At 47.1% G+C, this 16,099-nt stretch overlaps 1 protein-coding gene across 2 annotated transcripts in view; it reads right to left on the reverse strand.

Moving 5' to 3' along the window:
* Positions 1–897: 897 nt before the first annotated feature.
* Positions 898–16,099, reverse strand: part of LOC135910485 (sodium-dependent proline transporter-like) — a 65,043-nt gene continuing 49,841 nt past the window's right edge. For both annotated transcript variants that reach the window (XM_065442523.2, XM_065442525.2), the window contains 6 exons: positions 15,687–15,799; positions 13,292–13,420; positions 11,995–12,094; positions 6,965–7,065; positions 5,137–5,295; positions 898–3,629 (listed from right to left, as the gene is read on the reverse strand). In XM_065442523.2, the coding sequence (XP_065298595.2) occupies positions 3,498–3,629; positions 5,137–5,295; positions 6,965–7,065; positions 11,995–12,094; positions 13,292–13,420; positions 15,687–15,799 (734 nt within the window). In that variant the 3' untranslated portion in view covers positions 898–3,497. The remainder of the gene's footprint in view (positions 3,630–5,136; positions 5,296–6,964; positions 7,066–11,994; positions 12,095–13,291; positions 13,421–15,686; positions 15,800–16,099) is intronic.

Here is a 16,099-nt window from a genome sequence, read left to right on the forward strand (position 1 = left end):
CAAAAGAAGCCTAAACAGCTTGCGCTGCCTGATTTGTAGTTTTACTGTGGGCCCCCAAAGCCAACCGGTCCACCGACCTTTGGTTAACTTCCAACACCGACAAGATATGCGATTACAGATGATGATGTTTATTGGCATCCCTACTTGACTATTTGTCACCTAGCCTGCTTGGGCTAATCGGGTCTTACTGCAACTATCATCGTCTAACATTTTGACAATCTGATCTCCATCTTTACTTTTGTCATAAAACCTTTATATCTATATTGTTCCGTTACATGGGCTTGCAAGGACTCCGATTCTATCGATGCCTTCTCTGCATTTTTTGTCATTTGGATGCTAATCGCATTACCATCGGCAGTCCTCGTGAGATATGTTTTCTGGCGAATTCTTAATTTCCTTTTGCACAGTTTGCAGCTGGGCGGGCAGGCTTGGCACTAAGTGCAGCATTACAGTTTGTATATTTGCCGAAAAAAATTCAGGATGTAACGCAACAGCTATAGTTTTACTTATGCTATAGCGTCGAATTTTAGTTCAAATTTGCAAACGCAAATATTCGTGTAATATTATGGTAGAAATGAAGCTAGTCGGCATGAAAAGCGCGCAAGACGGGATATATAGACGAGAGGCACAAGTTGCGTCCTGTGCCTTGCCGTCTACTTTGTTGTTTGTGTGCATGTTTATTTCTTCCTGTGAGGTTAGCTCGTAATTAAAGATCCTCTCTCGTATTGTTTGTTCTGCGTTTGTCTGCATAAATAAATAACAGGAAACATTAAAACGACCCGTAAGATTCAAAGCTGATATAGGTTTAATTCGTTTTATATCGATGTCTTCAGTCCTGTTTTTCCTAGACACCTCGTTGATATAACTCAAGAAAAGAAAAAAACACACACACACAAGTTTATTTAAAAACACTCCAGATTTATTTACTTCGAAAATTCATTCAAAAAGGGCAATCAAGCACCAGTAATAAATACGTAAATACACACGCTTATCTTACACCTATTTACACACAGCATATTCTCGATTCATAGCTGCTAAATCGCATGGACCTGCATGCGAAAGGACATTGTTAAATCTAAAAACAACGCATATGGGTTGGCGAAATGCCGTGCACTGTCGACACAACGACGAAGTCGTGTTAGTTTTCACGGAATCGCGTTTGTTTTGCTACAAGCGAAACAATCGCTTTGTGGTTATTTCATTTTCGCACTATGGCGATACGGGTACACAGAACGCCGATATAAACGCTGTAGCGGGTTTCAATTTACAACATTTTCGATGCGATCCAACGCAACTAAAGTAGCCGTCTGGTTTAGTTTTGAGCACGACAAGGTTTTTTTATGCATTAACATCCACATACGGCAGCGCGGACAAACAGCAGCGCAGTGGATAGCTTTGCAGGGTCGACGTCTGATAGGTTATCGTGAATGATGACGTGTTCATCGAAAAGCGACTTCGCTAATGAATGAGGTAAAATATCACTAAGGAACTAAAAACATATTCTGAATTCACGTAGCTATAAAACAAACACGAGCGCACAGAAAACACACTAGGAGGTGAAGCACAGGTGAGCAATACAAGTGACCACTACAATGACCACTATACAATGACCATTACAATGACCACTACAATGATCACTACAATGATCACTACAAGCGCTGACACCGGCTTGAGCGCGGCAAACACAGACTAGGACAGAACGGTCAAGGGTGGACAAGGCATTACAAGTCCTCGCCGTTTGTGCAACGCCCCATGCGCATAAAACATCACACCTAAGTACACTAAATGACATGGATGAATGAAATAAAAAAAATACTTGGAAGGAAATGATTTGTGATCACGAGGCAAGTCGCTGCAGAATTAAGTAATGCGGGTCAGCGACCTCTCGTATGCTCGCACAGAACGCGTAAAAACGTGACTACATGACTCACGGTGGGCACTTGTTTGAGCGTAACGAGAAACGACGAGAACCGACTGAGCGGGAGAACTTATGAAATTTTTTGAGCGGGCTCCTGACATAGGGCGCCGGTTAGAAAGCATCCGATAAGAAGCTCGTTGCCACTGCGCAGGCGCAGAACCGCCTCCGAGGCTTGTACGCCCGCGCAGGGGTGCCCTACATACCAGCACCGCATTTGCTACCTGCAAAATACCTGTTATTTATAGTTAAGCCTAACCGGTCAGTCGGCCCAACGAACGTCGTAACTATAAGATTAAGTTGCAGAAAGGGTTCCGCGAAAATGCGTTCGCAGAAGAGCTTTGCGGCGTTAAGCTTCATAGGAAAGGAACTTTCACATAAGGCACGTTTCACGGAACAGTGTTTTACGGGGAGGGAGCTTACGGGTAAAAAGTATCACTGTAAAAAACGTGCATCGAACAATAGCTCTATTTAAAAATTGTGTGTGCGCGCATTCAGTGCTGCGAAATCATTTGCGCCCTGTCCCCTTTCAGGTTTTTGTCTTTACTCAGCGTCTCCTGTCGCGCTGTGAAACCGTGACGACAGCAAAGACGCCCATATGCTATATTCGGCTGCCGAATGCAATGCGAGAAGCGGTATGCAGTCACCTCGGAGAGTCAGGTACACGAAAAAAAAAGGACGGAATTACCACGTGACATCCCTCTTTCTTTTTCTTCTTTCTAGCCTGCTTACCCGTAGGTGACCTCACGGAGGTACCCTATAGCAAAACCTTAGCAAAACACGTTCACTTCCACTCTGTAAACTATGTACAAAAAAGCCCTCAACGGCCACATTGAAGCACGCGCGCATAGAGTTCTGTTATAAAATCACACAGTCAGGCGTCTCGGCGCGCAAGAACGCGAAAGTCTGTCGATAAAATCGGCGCGAAAACCGGTGTGGGCAACAATGTTACAGTTCGTGATGGTCCCACATCTTGCGAACACACTCGCACTTTGATAAATTTTACACCCCTTAGGGTGTAACTTTGTCGCACAGCAGCAGCCGTCATCAACAATGTTCATTTCTCGTGTACATCTTGCGATAGCTATTGGCCGTCATCAATATTGCCAGTGCATTTGCTTATACTTTAACGCCATGCGCTCGCTACTTTCCTGCCAGGAACGCTGCTGGACGCCAGCAGGTCCATACGGGTTCCTGACAGTAAAGTGCTAAACGCGCTGCGGTAAGCAAAGCAAACGCAATTTCTTGTTCACACGCTTCCGATCGCCATCAACCGTGATCTATCTTGTGCGCGTGCATTCCCGTGTGCTTCAATGATGTGCGCCCGGTACGTTTCGGCCAGGAAGGCTGCTGAACGCGTATAACACGCCGATGGGCGTTCCTGGCAGTAATGTACAATAAGGAAAGAAATATGGCGCAAGGGTGATGATGATCGTTGCTCTGCGACAAAACCATGCCCTAAGAGGGGGGGAGGGGCACAGCTTTCGAAACAACGTCGCTTGCTTGAGCCTATTTGCATGCCAGAGCCAGCGGGGCCGGAGTTGGCGCCACTGGACACGGAGGGAGATTCTTTGGTTCAGCGTCAGTAGTGGTAGGCGTCGCGGCTCTGGAAGCCGAGGTTCGTAACGCCGCCCCCCTGGCCGCGGTAGAGCTGCATCTCGATGGGGTCTCCCGGGCCCCACTTGCGGTCTGGCTGGAAGGCCTTTCTGGGATTCTGTGAGCGGAAAGGGCGAACACGAGAAGACAGTTGAAGACATGATACGCTCAAACCTGAATATGAGGGACCCGAAAGTAACGCGCACACAGAAAATACCCCCTCCCCTCCGGGACCGACGTCAGCGTGAAACAGATATATGCTCATAACGAAAAAAAATCGGATATAACGAAATTAGTTTTTGACTCGGATATGATTTCTATAAGGAGGTCCGACTGGGCATAACATTTGAAGAGTGAACTATTACCATCCGCGCCACATATGTTCCAAGATAATCGTGCATAGAGCTAGTTGGTCAATATATACGCTTCCTGATTGCAGAGTGCCAGCCTTCTCGTCTCAACAGACGTTGACGCGGCAGGCTTTAAAACTCATACTTAGCTTTTCAACGACGGTATAGCCTTATGCGACGGACTGTGACCGAACGCTTGCGTAATATTTCCTATTTCGTTCTTTCATTATTATTTCGCACGCTTGTGCCCTTTCCTCGTGCAGGGTATACCAAACAAGGTAAGTTATCTCGCTAATCTCTCCAGCTGTCATTTTGCTCTCTTCTATATGTGCCTGCTTCGAACAAAGGCGATGGCGCAGAACAGGCGAAGAACTTGTACGGGGCAAGCGTCGAGGATTCAGCGTTGTTTATGCATGTGCACAGCGTTATGGCTTGCCTTGCGCTTTCGCCCTTGTTTGTTCATCTGCGGTGTTCACAACACGCTCACTTGTGATCAAGGCTAGTGACAGAATTAGAGTATAAAAGAAAAAGCCAGCTTCTCAACCATTATACTTAGATACCACAAAAAAATGTATGAACGCAGTGTAGTGTCGGTTTGCGGTGCTAAGTTCGGCGCGCGCTGTTTCGAAAGGGCTTGATGTTAGATTTTGTAAAATTATTATTATGTAAGAGTTACTGCTACTTTTACTTCTTAGTTGGCATGTTACTGAGGCCCTTGCTCGCGTTTTATGTGTAATTCTTCGAAACCTGTGGGCTTGGCATGGAGCAATTGACTAACGATGTTGGGTGCGTGACAAATCGGAAAAACAAAACGCCGCACCGAACGCCGGCAGAGTGCTGCAAGCTGTCCGAGCGTTGTGTGCAGCATTCGTGGAAAATCTAAAGCGTTTCCATTCGTGTTATTTCACGGAATAAGCTTCCAGGATGCTACACACATTAAAAGGACACACACAACAAAACTCGATCGTGTCATCATTTTTTAAGATAAAGAGGGTCACAGGCCTCCTTTGTTGCAGACTGCACCATGCATGCAGGTTTTTTTGTTTACGAGACAACAAAAGAGCATGAACACGACAACTGATTTTTTTTCGCTATGCACAATGTCGTCACATTTAGTGCCAGCGAACGCTTCTATCAATTTTCTTTTATCAACCAAGAAGTTCAACGTCGCAGCGCTTATCGAAAAAGAAAAATCCCTCTGAGCATTTCGGAAGGCACGGCACGAGAGTTGTAAGCTTACGGTGACGAAAAGCCCATTGTCACGGGAGCGCATACCTTCCAGTTCTTGAGCAACACGATGACGCCCCAGATGGGGATCTGCGCCATGGACAGCAGGGCCAGAAACCAACCAACGCCGTCGGCCCACGACGGGTATGTCACGACATCGTCGTAGGTGATGGGCTTGTGCTGGGCTAGACCGTAGATGAATAGGAACTGCGGGGGGGGGGGGGAGATATAAGAGGAGAAAGAAGGAATGAGAAATATGCGCGGTAAGTTATGCAGAAGCACAGTGCGAAACAGGTAAGCAGCCTACAGAGTAGGTGGTTCCCAGCTAAGTCCGCTGGTTATTAAACAGCGCGGGTTGCAGAATAGTGACCTTACATGTATTCCGAATTTCGACAACTGAAATCTGAAAATCGGTAAAGCCCGATTCCCACTCGTCTAAATTACCGTAATCAAGATCTTTACGCTAAATAAATCTTTGCGCTATGAGCCTCTGCACCGTGAATCTGAACACCGCGAATCTGAACGCCGCGAATCTTAACGCCGTCAATCTTAACGCCGTCAATCTTAACGCCGTCAATCTTAACGCCGTCAATCTTAACGCCGTCAATCTTAACGCCGTCAATCTTAACGCCGTCAATCTTAACGCCGTCAATCTTAACGCCGTCAATCTTAACGCCGTCAATCTTAACGCCGTCAATCTTAACGCCGTCAATCTTAACGCCGTCAATCTTAACGCCGTCAATCTTAACGCCGTCAATCTTAACGCCGTCAATCTTAACGCCGTCAATCTTAACGCCGTCAATCTTAACGCCGTCAATCTTAACGCCGTCAATCTTAACGCCGTCAATCTTAACGCCGTCAATCTTAACGCCGTCAATCTTAACGCCGTCAATCTTAACGCCGTCAATCTTAACGCCGTCAATCTTAACGCCGCGAATCTTAACGCCGCGAATCTTAACGCCGCGAATCTTAACGCCGTCAATCTTAACGCCGTCAATCTTAACGCCGTCAATCTTAACGCCGCGAATCTTAACGCCGCGAATCTTAACGCCGCGAATCTTAACGCCGCGAATCTTAACGCCGCGAATCTTAACGCCGCGAATCTTAACGCCGCGAATCTTAACGCCGCGAATCTTAACGCCGCGAATCTTAACGCCGTCAATCTTAACGCCGTCAATCTTAACGCCGTCAATCTTAACGCCGTCAACCTTAACGCCGTCAATCTTAACGCCGTCAATCTTAACGCCGTCAATCTTAACGCCGTCAATCTTAACGCCGTCAATCTTAACGCCGTCAATCTTAACGCCGCGAATCTTAACGCCGCGAATCTTAACGCCGCGAATCTTAACGCCGCGAATCTTAACGCCGCGAATCTTAACGCCGCGAATCTTAACGCCGCGAATCTTAACGCCGTCAATCTTAACGCCGTCAATCTTAACGCCGTCAATCTTAACGCCGTCAATCTTAACGCCGTCAATCTTAACGCCGTCAATCTTAACGCCGTCAATCTTAACGCCGTCAATCTTAACGCCGTCAATCTTAACGCCGTCAATCTTAACGCCGTCAATCTTAACGCCGTCAATCTTAACGCCGTCAATCTTAACGCCGTCAATCTTAACGCCGTCAATCTTAACGCCGTCAATCTTAACGCCGTCAATCTTAACGCCGCGAATCTTAACGCCGCGAATCTTAACGCCGTCAATCTTAACGCCGTCAATCTTAACGCCGTCAATCTTAACGCCGCGAATCTTAACGCCGTCAATCTTAACGCCGTCAATCTTAACGCCGCGAATCTTAACGCCGTCAATCTTACTACATATCAGTGAGTTTGCACCAGCTGTCCGTGAACGAAGGGAGCAGGCCATATGAAACTCACCCCTAGGATGCAAGGCGAGATGACGAGCCAGCTGGCCTTCCAGTACCAGCCGATGTCGTGTCCTAGCATGAGCTTCAGGTCGGCACAGAAGCGGTTCATACCTGAACAACAAAAAGAGGTCAAGAGGTCAATGTTTCGAAGTTGCGTCCACGAGCTGGTATATCTTATTGTGCCTCGTGTCACATTCTCAGTAAGGCGCACTAGCGTGATTTGTGTCCACTTGATGACGTGGGATATCCTTCAGTTGTTATTGCAACAGCGTGCGACAACTAATTTCTATGATTCCTTATTCTTTGTTTAAAGTGACTATCTGAGAAGTGTCTGTGAGCACTATAGAACTGCAGTTTTCTACTTTTCTACAATACATACGTCAGACAATGAGGAATGTGAATGTTATGTTATTTATTTCATTTAATGTATATTTATTTATGCATTTAATTTAAATTGACAGCCTCGTGTTTGACTGCGAACTGCTAAATGGCTGAAATGTCTTACTTCACCATCACTCTTCAGTCATTTAACAGTTTATCGTTGTGGAGAAATCGGCAACGTATTGCGCTAGTTGCCAACGTTTAATAAATAAATAAATAAATAAATAAATTTGATGCATATATGCCTTGCTGTTCTTCCTCCACCCTGCCTTGAGATTCGTTTTAGCGAAAGAACAGCAGCAGCTGACGTTGCACACCCACGTCAAGTGTTCCCATATGCGTTAACAAATAACAGCGCGGTATGGTTTTCGATAACCGAAACAATTCCACGCAATTTCAAGTCGCCTATTGTAGACGCATGGGAGGTCGAAAATAGGAGGCATAATTGCAAGTGGGGCCGGCACCAGACATTCTGGCGGTAGCATGGTGATGATCACGTGTCGCGCGCGGAGCAATAATGGCTGCATGCGCGCGTTTACATTTCGGGCGAAGGCTTCCTCTCTCTCTCTCTCTTCCAGGTCTATTCGCGGTGTCTGCTCCCTAATCACGGCCGCCAGGGCGTCAATCTCAGTCTACAGCTTGGCCTGTCGAAGACGGTGAACGCAACGCATCGCGATGCCAGTCGTAATTGACGAACAGACAAATTAGCCTAACAGCAGCTGCAAATGGGAAGAACGCGTGACAGCTTATGCGAACGCTTATGTGCTCGCCACGGAACTTGGCACAATATCGCTGCAGTAGCCGCTGTGGCACTAATCCATGAATATATACCGTCCCCATATCCGCTGCGCAGCGTTAATCCGTCTCAAAGGATTGTTGGGATTCTACGCATGTTATGTGCCGAAGCTGCATTAGCTACAGGCCCAGCTTTGGCACACTAGTATATATATATATATATATTCCAATCCGTTTTGCTGGCAGAAGGACAAATTGCAATATTATTCCCTACTCCCTCTGATGGCCTTTCGATAACCACGTAATAGAGAGCTTTAGATTAGGGCATGCAAGCCGCTTGCATGCCCTAATCTAAATATCTCCAATGTCCCTTACTGACTGATCCTGTCCAAATACATGCTTTAAAAAAAATCTATCGCATTACTCTTTTTTTAACCCTAAACCATTTTCCCCCAACACAGCTCTCGGATCGAAGCCGCCTTCGTCGTTTCGCTTCAGTCCCCCGCTTAAGTTCCCGACGACTGAGGCACGGCTATCGGGTTTCCAAGCATCCGTTCGACTGACTTACTACGTCCACACTGGTGCGGGACGGCGAAAGAATGAATCGGATTCGCGACTCACTTGTGAACGAGAGAGAGAGAGAGAGAGAGCCTTGCCGAGTGCCGACTCTGTTCGTGCGCATGGTTACGCGAGGCCCCACTATGGCGCATAGTACGCGTTGTCGATTCACGTCCACGCGATACTTCCGCAGTTGTAACCGTATACGCCCGGATGCAGCTCCGTATGCATATATAGGAGGTTTCACGTTCCGCCTGTCGTGAGGGGATGCGTGTACCTTCATGTGTTATATGCGTGCGTGCGTGCGTGCGTGCGTGTGTGTGTATGTATGTGTGTATGTGTGTATGTATGTATGTATGTATGTATGTGTGTATGTGTGTATGTATGTATGTATGTATGTATGTATGTATGTATGTATGTATGTATGTACGTACGTACGTACGTACGTATGTATGCACATACGTACGTACGTACGTACATACATACATACATACATACGTACGTACGTACGTATGTATGTATGTGTGCGTGTGCGTGCGCGTACGGTCGGTATAGAGAACCCAGTGTATGCATGGGGTAAGGCGCGCCGCTATAAGGAAAGCAATGGACCCGGAGTGCCGGAGTGTAGAAGACTGCTGGAAGTGTCGGTTGCGTAAAAGCAGGTAAAGTGCAAAGAAAAAAAGAAAAGAATTCTTCGGGAAATAACATATTTTCCGATTTGGTTTATTAGCACAAACCACTGATCTTAAATATCCACATGTAACGTCCAGGAAAGCTAAATATAAGAGTTTAGTGGCATATAGCGACCCCATTGTTCCAAATTAGATATTCAGAAATTGCTCCCGTACATCCACATTGATTCTGTAAACTCTTGATAGGTCTTTTTAAATTTATGTGACGCGATAAAGTACGATCGCCCACCGCACATTTTTTTTTCCTACCTGTCATTTTCAGCAGACAATATTTCTGGTAAACATTTCATAGGAATTCAAACGCTGGTCAAAGTACGCGCCTGTATAAATGCGAGCCGCGAAGATGCTTCGCGTCGCGAGAAACTCTGACTGCGAACGTCATCGCACGTGCAATGTGGGAGGCCCAAGTTTCGCTAGACAATCCAAAGGTATACACTTCGAATCAAAGGTCTTGCGACAGGAAGTTTGCCCGCCGTGGTGGCTCAGTAGCGATGGCGCTGTGCTGTTCAAACGTACCGTATTTTCGCGATTCAAGGCACCCCCCCCCCTCTGTTTTCGCGAAAGAATTGGGAAAAAAGTTTGCATGCGAATTTAAGCATCCCCCCCCCCCCCCTATTTGTTAGGAAGCGCGCGTGGCCAAGGCCGCAGGGCGCTCGCTCACTCTGTCATCTAGCCGGAGCTGTCGGAGTCCCGAGGTGGCACGGCCAGTGGCGTAGCTAGCTCGTCTGGCACCCGGGGCCCATAGGTCTTCTGTCACCCCCCCCCCCCCCCCCCGGTGTAGCTGGCGGAAAGAGGAGTGTCTTCAGACGTATATGACACCCCCCCTATGGACCCGTGCACCAGGGGCCCACGGCCCCCCGGCCCCCCCTGTTGCTACGCCACTGGGCACGGCGTCCGCGGCGCGAGTACGCCGTACAGCCTGACTGTATACGGATGTATGGCAAAAGCTACCGAAAGCATCCCCATCAACCATCGCAAAGAGGATTTCGGACGCTTGGAAGCGGGTACAAGTGGACGTTGTGGTCAAATAATTTAAGAACTGCTCGATCACAAACCACTTCGACGGAACGGAAGACTACCTGCTGTGGGATACCGAGAGCGGCGGTTCAAGCGGTGCGACGAACTCGAGTGGCAGTGATAGTGACTGAGCATCCGACACACGCGGTGGGTTCACTGCGTGCATCGATTTTTCTTTCGGATGTTTGCGAAATAAAATGTTATTTCTCGCACCCGTGTCGTCGTGATGTCGCAGCGAAAAGAGGGAGGGGGGCGGGGTCATTCTAGGTTTTTCGAATCTAAGCACCCCCCCTCACTTTGGGCATCGCGATCGTGAAAAAAAGGGGGTGCTTAGAATCGAGTAAATACGGTATTTACTTAAGAGGAAGCTTTAGCTCGGGCCCAACTCCGACGCGGCCTATTCAAATACATGTAAAACGCCCAAACTCTTTTCTGAAATAACCCCTGGGCCGATTTTAATGAAATTTGTTGCATTTGAGAGAGAAAGGCAAATCCTAGTGACTGCTGAAAACGGAATTTCGATTTAGGGCCTGAATGTCTCTAAAAGAATTTTTGAAAATTCGAAAGTTTGAAAAATATAGAAGCACGAAGTTTACAGATTCATAGCTATGCATAAAAAACAGATATCGCGATTCTGTAAACGGAATACATTAGATAATTGAAAGCGGACAAGTTCGATATCTTACGTGAATTTGTTACGTTGTTTACAAGAGTTCTGCAAAAGCTGCCTTTTCATATTACCAAATTTTTTGATAGTCATGTGTAACATATGAATTTTGTCCGCTTTAGACGTACTATTACATTCAATTTACAGAATTGCCACATTATTTTTATTGCTGAGTTAGAGAGTTCTAAACTCGATAGTTTCGTTTTGCGAAAATTTGCGATTTCTGCCAATTCTTTTAATTAACAAAACTGACGACCTCGATTTAAAAAAAAATTCGAAAGTAACAGTCACTAGATTTTAAGTTTTTCTTTTAAATGCACAAACCTCGTCAAATTTGGTGCAGTAGTTGCCGAGAAAAACGAATTCTCCTTTTACATGTATCTATAGATAGAAGCACCCGAGCTTTAGGCGGCGTTGCGTTGGTGAGCACGAGATCGCGGGTTCGAATACCGGCTCCGGCGGCCGCTCTTGAATGCTTCATTAAAACTTCTTTCTGGGCGAGTTGGTGCATACTTCATTTGAATTTTGTTACAGCGCTAACACATGCAACCACAAAGTAACAAGACACAGCGCCTGTGACTCGTCCTTGTTACTTTGTGGTTGCATGTGTTAGCACTTAATGCATGGGAGCGAAATGCGAAAGCGCTCGTGTATGTACTCCGACTTAGGCGCCCGTTAAAGAGCCCCGAGGTGGGGAGAACGAATCCCGAGCCTTGCACTATAAGGCGTTCCTCATAGGCCATTGCGCGGTTTGGGAACGCGCAAAGTCGCACGTCCTAACTATCCCGGAGCCTAGTTTGGGGAACGCCACCATCACACAGCGGTGCGGTCTTGAACCCAAGGGATCACTTATCCCCGTGCTGCTTATCTTCTGCGATCACACGAGAAACAGCGTATTCACCATGACGTGGCCGATGGCCATGTTGGCCAACAGTGGTGTTCGTCAGTGGTACCATCAAAGGGCGTTTCTTTTTTTTTTTTTGCACTTACCGTAGAACCACATGAGCCCGACGATTTCACAGATGGCGATGAACAGAACGGCGCCGCCTCCGGCGTAGGTGTCCATCAGATTCAGGACGTATTGACCGCCCTACAAGTGAGAGTAAAGGAAAAAATTGCAGGATTGCAGGTATACAGTGTGTCACGATAAAAATACAAGCTACATGCAGGTACCTACACCGGTCAAGGCTGTGATAATGAGTGGCCTTATTTCGCATTCCCAGTCTATCTATACCCCGAAGTGACAAAACTGAGCCCATGTGATGCTTCTTTGTTGTAAATGTTCAGCTAGCAAGAGGCAACTGACGCGGCCAAAGTTCGTGACGTCATAGGGAGCCAGTGTGGGAAGTTGAGGTAGGCGCTGAACTTCCAACACCAGCATTTCATGACGTCACGGAAGAGCACCACCCGTCCTTTCTTTTTGTTTGTTTCTGTATCCTCTCTGGATTACCAATCATCCTATCACGGTAAGACTGCATGCCCTGTTGGTGTCTATCTTAATAGTTATCTTTAATATCATTTGAATGTAGCCCCTTTAGTGGAGCTTAAGTGGAAACTTTAGCTCGGGACCAACTCACACGCGGCCTATTCAAATACATGTAAAACGCAAAAACGTTTTTCTGACATAACCTGTCAACCGATTTTTATGAAATTTGTTGCACTTGAGAGAGAAAGTTAAATTCTAGCGACTGTAGGAAGCGGAATTTCTATTTAGGGCTTGAATTTTGTTAAACGCGTTTTCAAAAATTCTAAAGTTCGAAAAAAGTGGAAGCACGAAATTTACAGATAAATAGCTCTGCATCAAGAACAGATATCGCGGTTCTTTAAACGGCATCCATTAGGTCATTCAAAGCGGACAAATTCTGTAAGTTAATTTATATCTTACGTGAATTAGTTACGTTCTGTACAAGGGTTCTGCAAAAGCTGTATTCCCATATTATATTTTTTATATTAATGTGTAACATATAAATTTTGTCCGCTTTAGATGTACTATTAGATGCAATTAACATAATTGTGAGATTTTTTATTGCTGGGTTACGGAGTTGTTAACTTGATAGCATCGTTTTTTGAAAATTTGCGATTTTTGGCAATCTTTGATGAAAAACTGACGACGTAAATCAAAAATTCGGAACCAAAAGTCACTAGAGTTTAAGTTTTTTCTTTAAATGCAACAAACCCCGTCAAATTTGATGCAGTGGTTGCCGAGAAAAACGAATGTTCTTTTTACATGTATTTAGATAGGAGCGCCGGAGCTAAAGCAACAGGAGAGATGAGGGCAGAATGGTACCTGTGTGACGCACGGCAGACCGAGGAGAAAGCAGAGTAGGCAGATTCCGAAGGTGAGAGGGATCTTGTACCGCCTGGACCTGGGGAACTCGTCGTAGAATGCGGTCAGGAAGGTCTCCAGCAGTGCAAACTGAAAAGTGGAAAAGAATGTCGCGTGAGGCGATGATGAAGGCAGTTCGAAAAGTAATTTTATTGCGACGCCAAATACACGCCAATATTCTACGCGTGTTATGGCGCCGCCTCCGCCGTGCTGTCACGACATCGACGGCGCTTGCGCCGCTCGCGCTTGGAGGGTTAGAATAAGGTCTCCGCAGATGCGCAGTGCGTTCAACTACAAGGAGAGACAAGGAGAGACAGACAGCGAGAGAGACAGAGACAGAGAGAGAGAGACAGAGACAGAGAGAGACAGAGAGAGAGAGAGACAGAGAGAGAGAGACAGAGACAGAGAGAGAGAGACAGAGAGAGAGACAGACAGACAGAGACAGAGAGAGAGACAGACAGACAGACAGACAGAGAGAGAGAGAGAGAGAGAGAGACAGACAGACAGACAGACAGACAGACAGACAGATAGACAGGGAGAGAGAGAGAGAGACAGACAGACAGAGAGACAGACAGACAGGGAGAGAGAGAGAGACAGACAGACAGGGAGAGAGAGAGGGACAGACAGACAGACAGACAGACAGACAGACAGACAGACAGACAGACAGACAGACAGACAGACAGGGAGAGAGAGAGAGAGGGACAGACAGACAGGGAGAGAGAGGGACAGACAGACAGGGAGAGAGAGAGAGGGGGGACAGAGAGACAGACTGACAGACAGACAGACAGACAGACAGACAGACAGACAGGGGGAGAGAGAGGGACAGACAGACAGGGAGAGAGAGAGAGGGACAGACAGACAGACAGACAGACAGACAGACAGACAGACAGACAGGGGGAGAGAGAGGGACAGACAGACAGGGAGAGAGAGAGAGAGGGACAGACAGACAGGGAGAGAGAGAGAGGGACAGACAGACAGGGAGAGAGAGGGACAGACAGACAGACAGACAGACAGACAGACAGACAGACAGACAGACAGACAGACAGGGGGAGAGAGAGGGACAGACAGACAGGGAGAGAGAGAGAGGGGGGACAGACAGACAGACAGACAGACAGGGGGAGAGAGAGGGACAGACAGACAGGGAGAGAGAGAGAGAGAGAGGGGGACAGACAGACAGACAGACAGACAGGAAACCGAAGAAGCCGAATGGAACGCACTGCCACTCTCCGCGTGTCAGTCGTCTCTGCAGTGAAGCCAGGACAGCGTTATTCTGCCTTCCATTGCTGCAGACTGAGCGTTGGGCGCACACACAGTGTTCTTGCTGAGCAGCTATGTGCATAGCACACCGTGGTGTGTACGCTATATACTTCGAGTGCAACGGACATTGAACGTCAAGCTAAAACGCTATGACATTAATGCTATCCCTCTTTTTTTTCTATAATTTCAGAGATAGCTTACGCTCTCTCGAGCTTAAGAAGATGACACAGTTTGGAATTTGAAGCTTTAAAACGGACTCTCGAGCCCTATACTGAAATACATTGTAAAAAGGCTACAGCGCGCTGGGGAACCATGCCAACCTACATTGACGAAAATTCTTCCATTAAGAGTGCGAAGCTATAGTGATCCCGAGTGGTTTGAAAATGCGTGTGAAAACGCAAATGAACAACTGGATTCCGAACCAGCTTAATTAGGACAAGCTCGTTTCCGGTTCATTCGAACTTCCGTGAAACGCGGAAGCGAACGACGCACGGGAGTCACATTAACGAGGAAGGAACTGTCGCAAAGTCGCCCACGTTTGACGTCCGCGACTTTTGTGCGCAGTGTTGGCGGAAGCCACGATGAGATGGCGCCAACGAACAGGTCGTGCTAGAGTTGCTGCATATGCTCTGCATATGCTTTGGTAGCAAATACAGATAGCTCTATAGGTCGTGCCTCTCTCCGCACGCCTATTCCTGTCCTACATGTGCCTGAAACGCGAACGAGTGTTTATCCGTTCGTATAATCGCTCACATTTTGTCTTCTTCAATTCCTTATAGTTCAAGCGAGAACGTGTCGTCCCTATATTCGACACTGAGTAAATGCGTGCTGTCCATCTCCTCTCGGCAACCGTATTAAAAGAAAGCGCATGTGTACATGACGTGAGCGACACCGTTCGGCAAGGTCCCGTAGCCGGCTACCTTAAAGCGATTCCAGTAGCACCGTGGCTGTCAAGGTCACACCATGCACACGAAATACTACAGTAGTGTGAGCAAGACAGAAGTTCGCAGGAAGATGGAGGCCCGAAGTGACCGCGACTGTGGCAGAACTTTGTCCGAACACTGTTGTTCATCCCGGTAACACAAGTGACGTCACTCACCTCACTGTCCAATCCAAGCAGGAACAGCATGAAGAAGAAGAGGAAGGACCACAGCTGGGGAACGACGAGCCGGGACAGGGCCTCCGGGTAGGCCACGAACGCCAGACCTTGGCCTACGTGGAATGCGTCGAAGCGCGTCATTGCTGTGCCACTTTGATCGCAAAGAGGCGACGTCCTAAAGGGTATTGTAGAGGCACCTCAACATAGTTTCGCTAAAGACACAATAACCAGTAACGCGTCGACTTGTTTTGAAGGTTATTGTAAATGATACTGTGTTCGCGAACTAAAAATTTTGACAGCGTGTTCATTTGGGCTCGGCGACCCAGGCTACAGCAAGAGAACCGCAGGACACAATGGTCTGTCCTGCGTGCTTTCTTCTTTTTCTTTCTCTGCTGTGTCCTGCGTCGCGTTGT

The sequence above is a fragment of the Dermacentor albipictus genome, chromosome 6, assembly GCF_038994185.2.
Source record: "Dermacentor albipictus isolate Rhodes 1998 colony chromosome 6, USDA_Dalb.pri_finalv2, whole genome shotgun sequence".
Taxonomy (NCBI): domain Eukaryota; kingdom Metazoa; phylum Arthropoda; class Arachnida; order Ixodida; family Ixodidae; genus Dermacentor; species Dermacentor albipictus.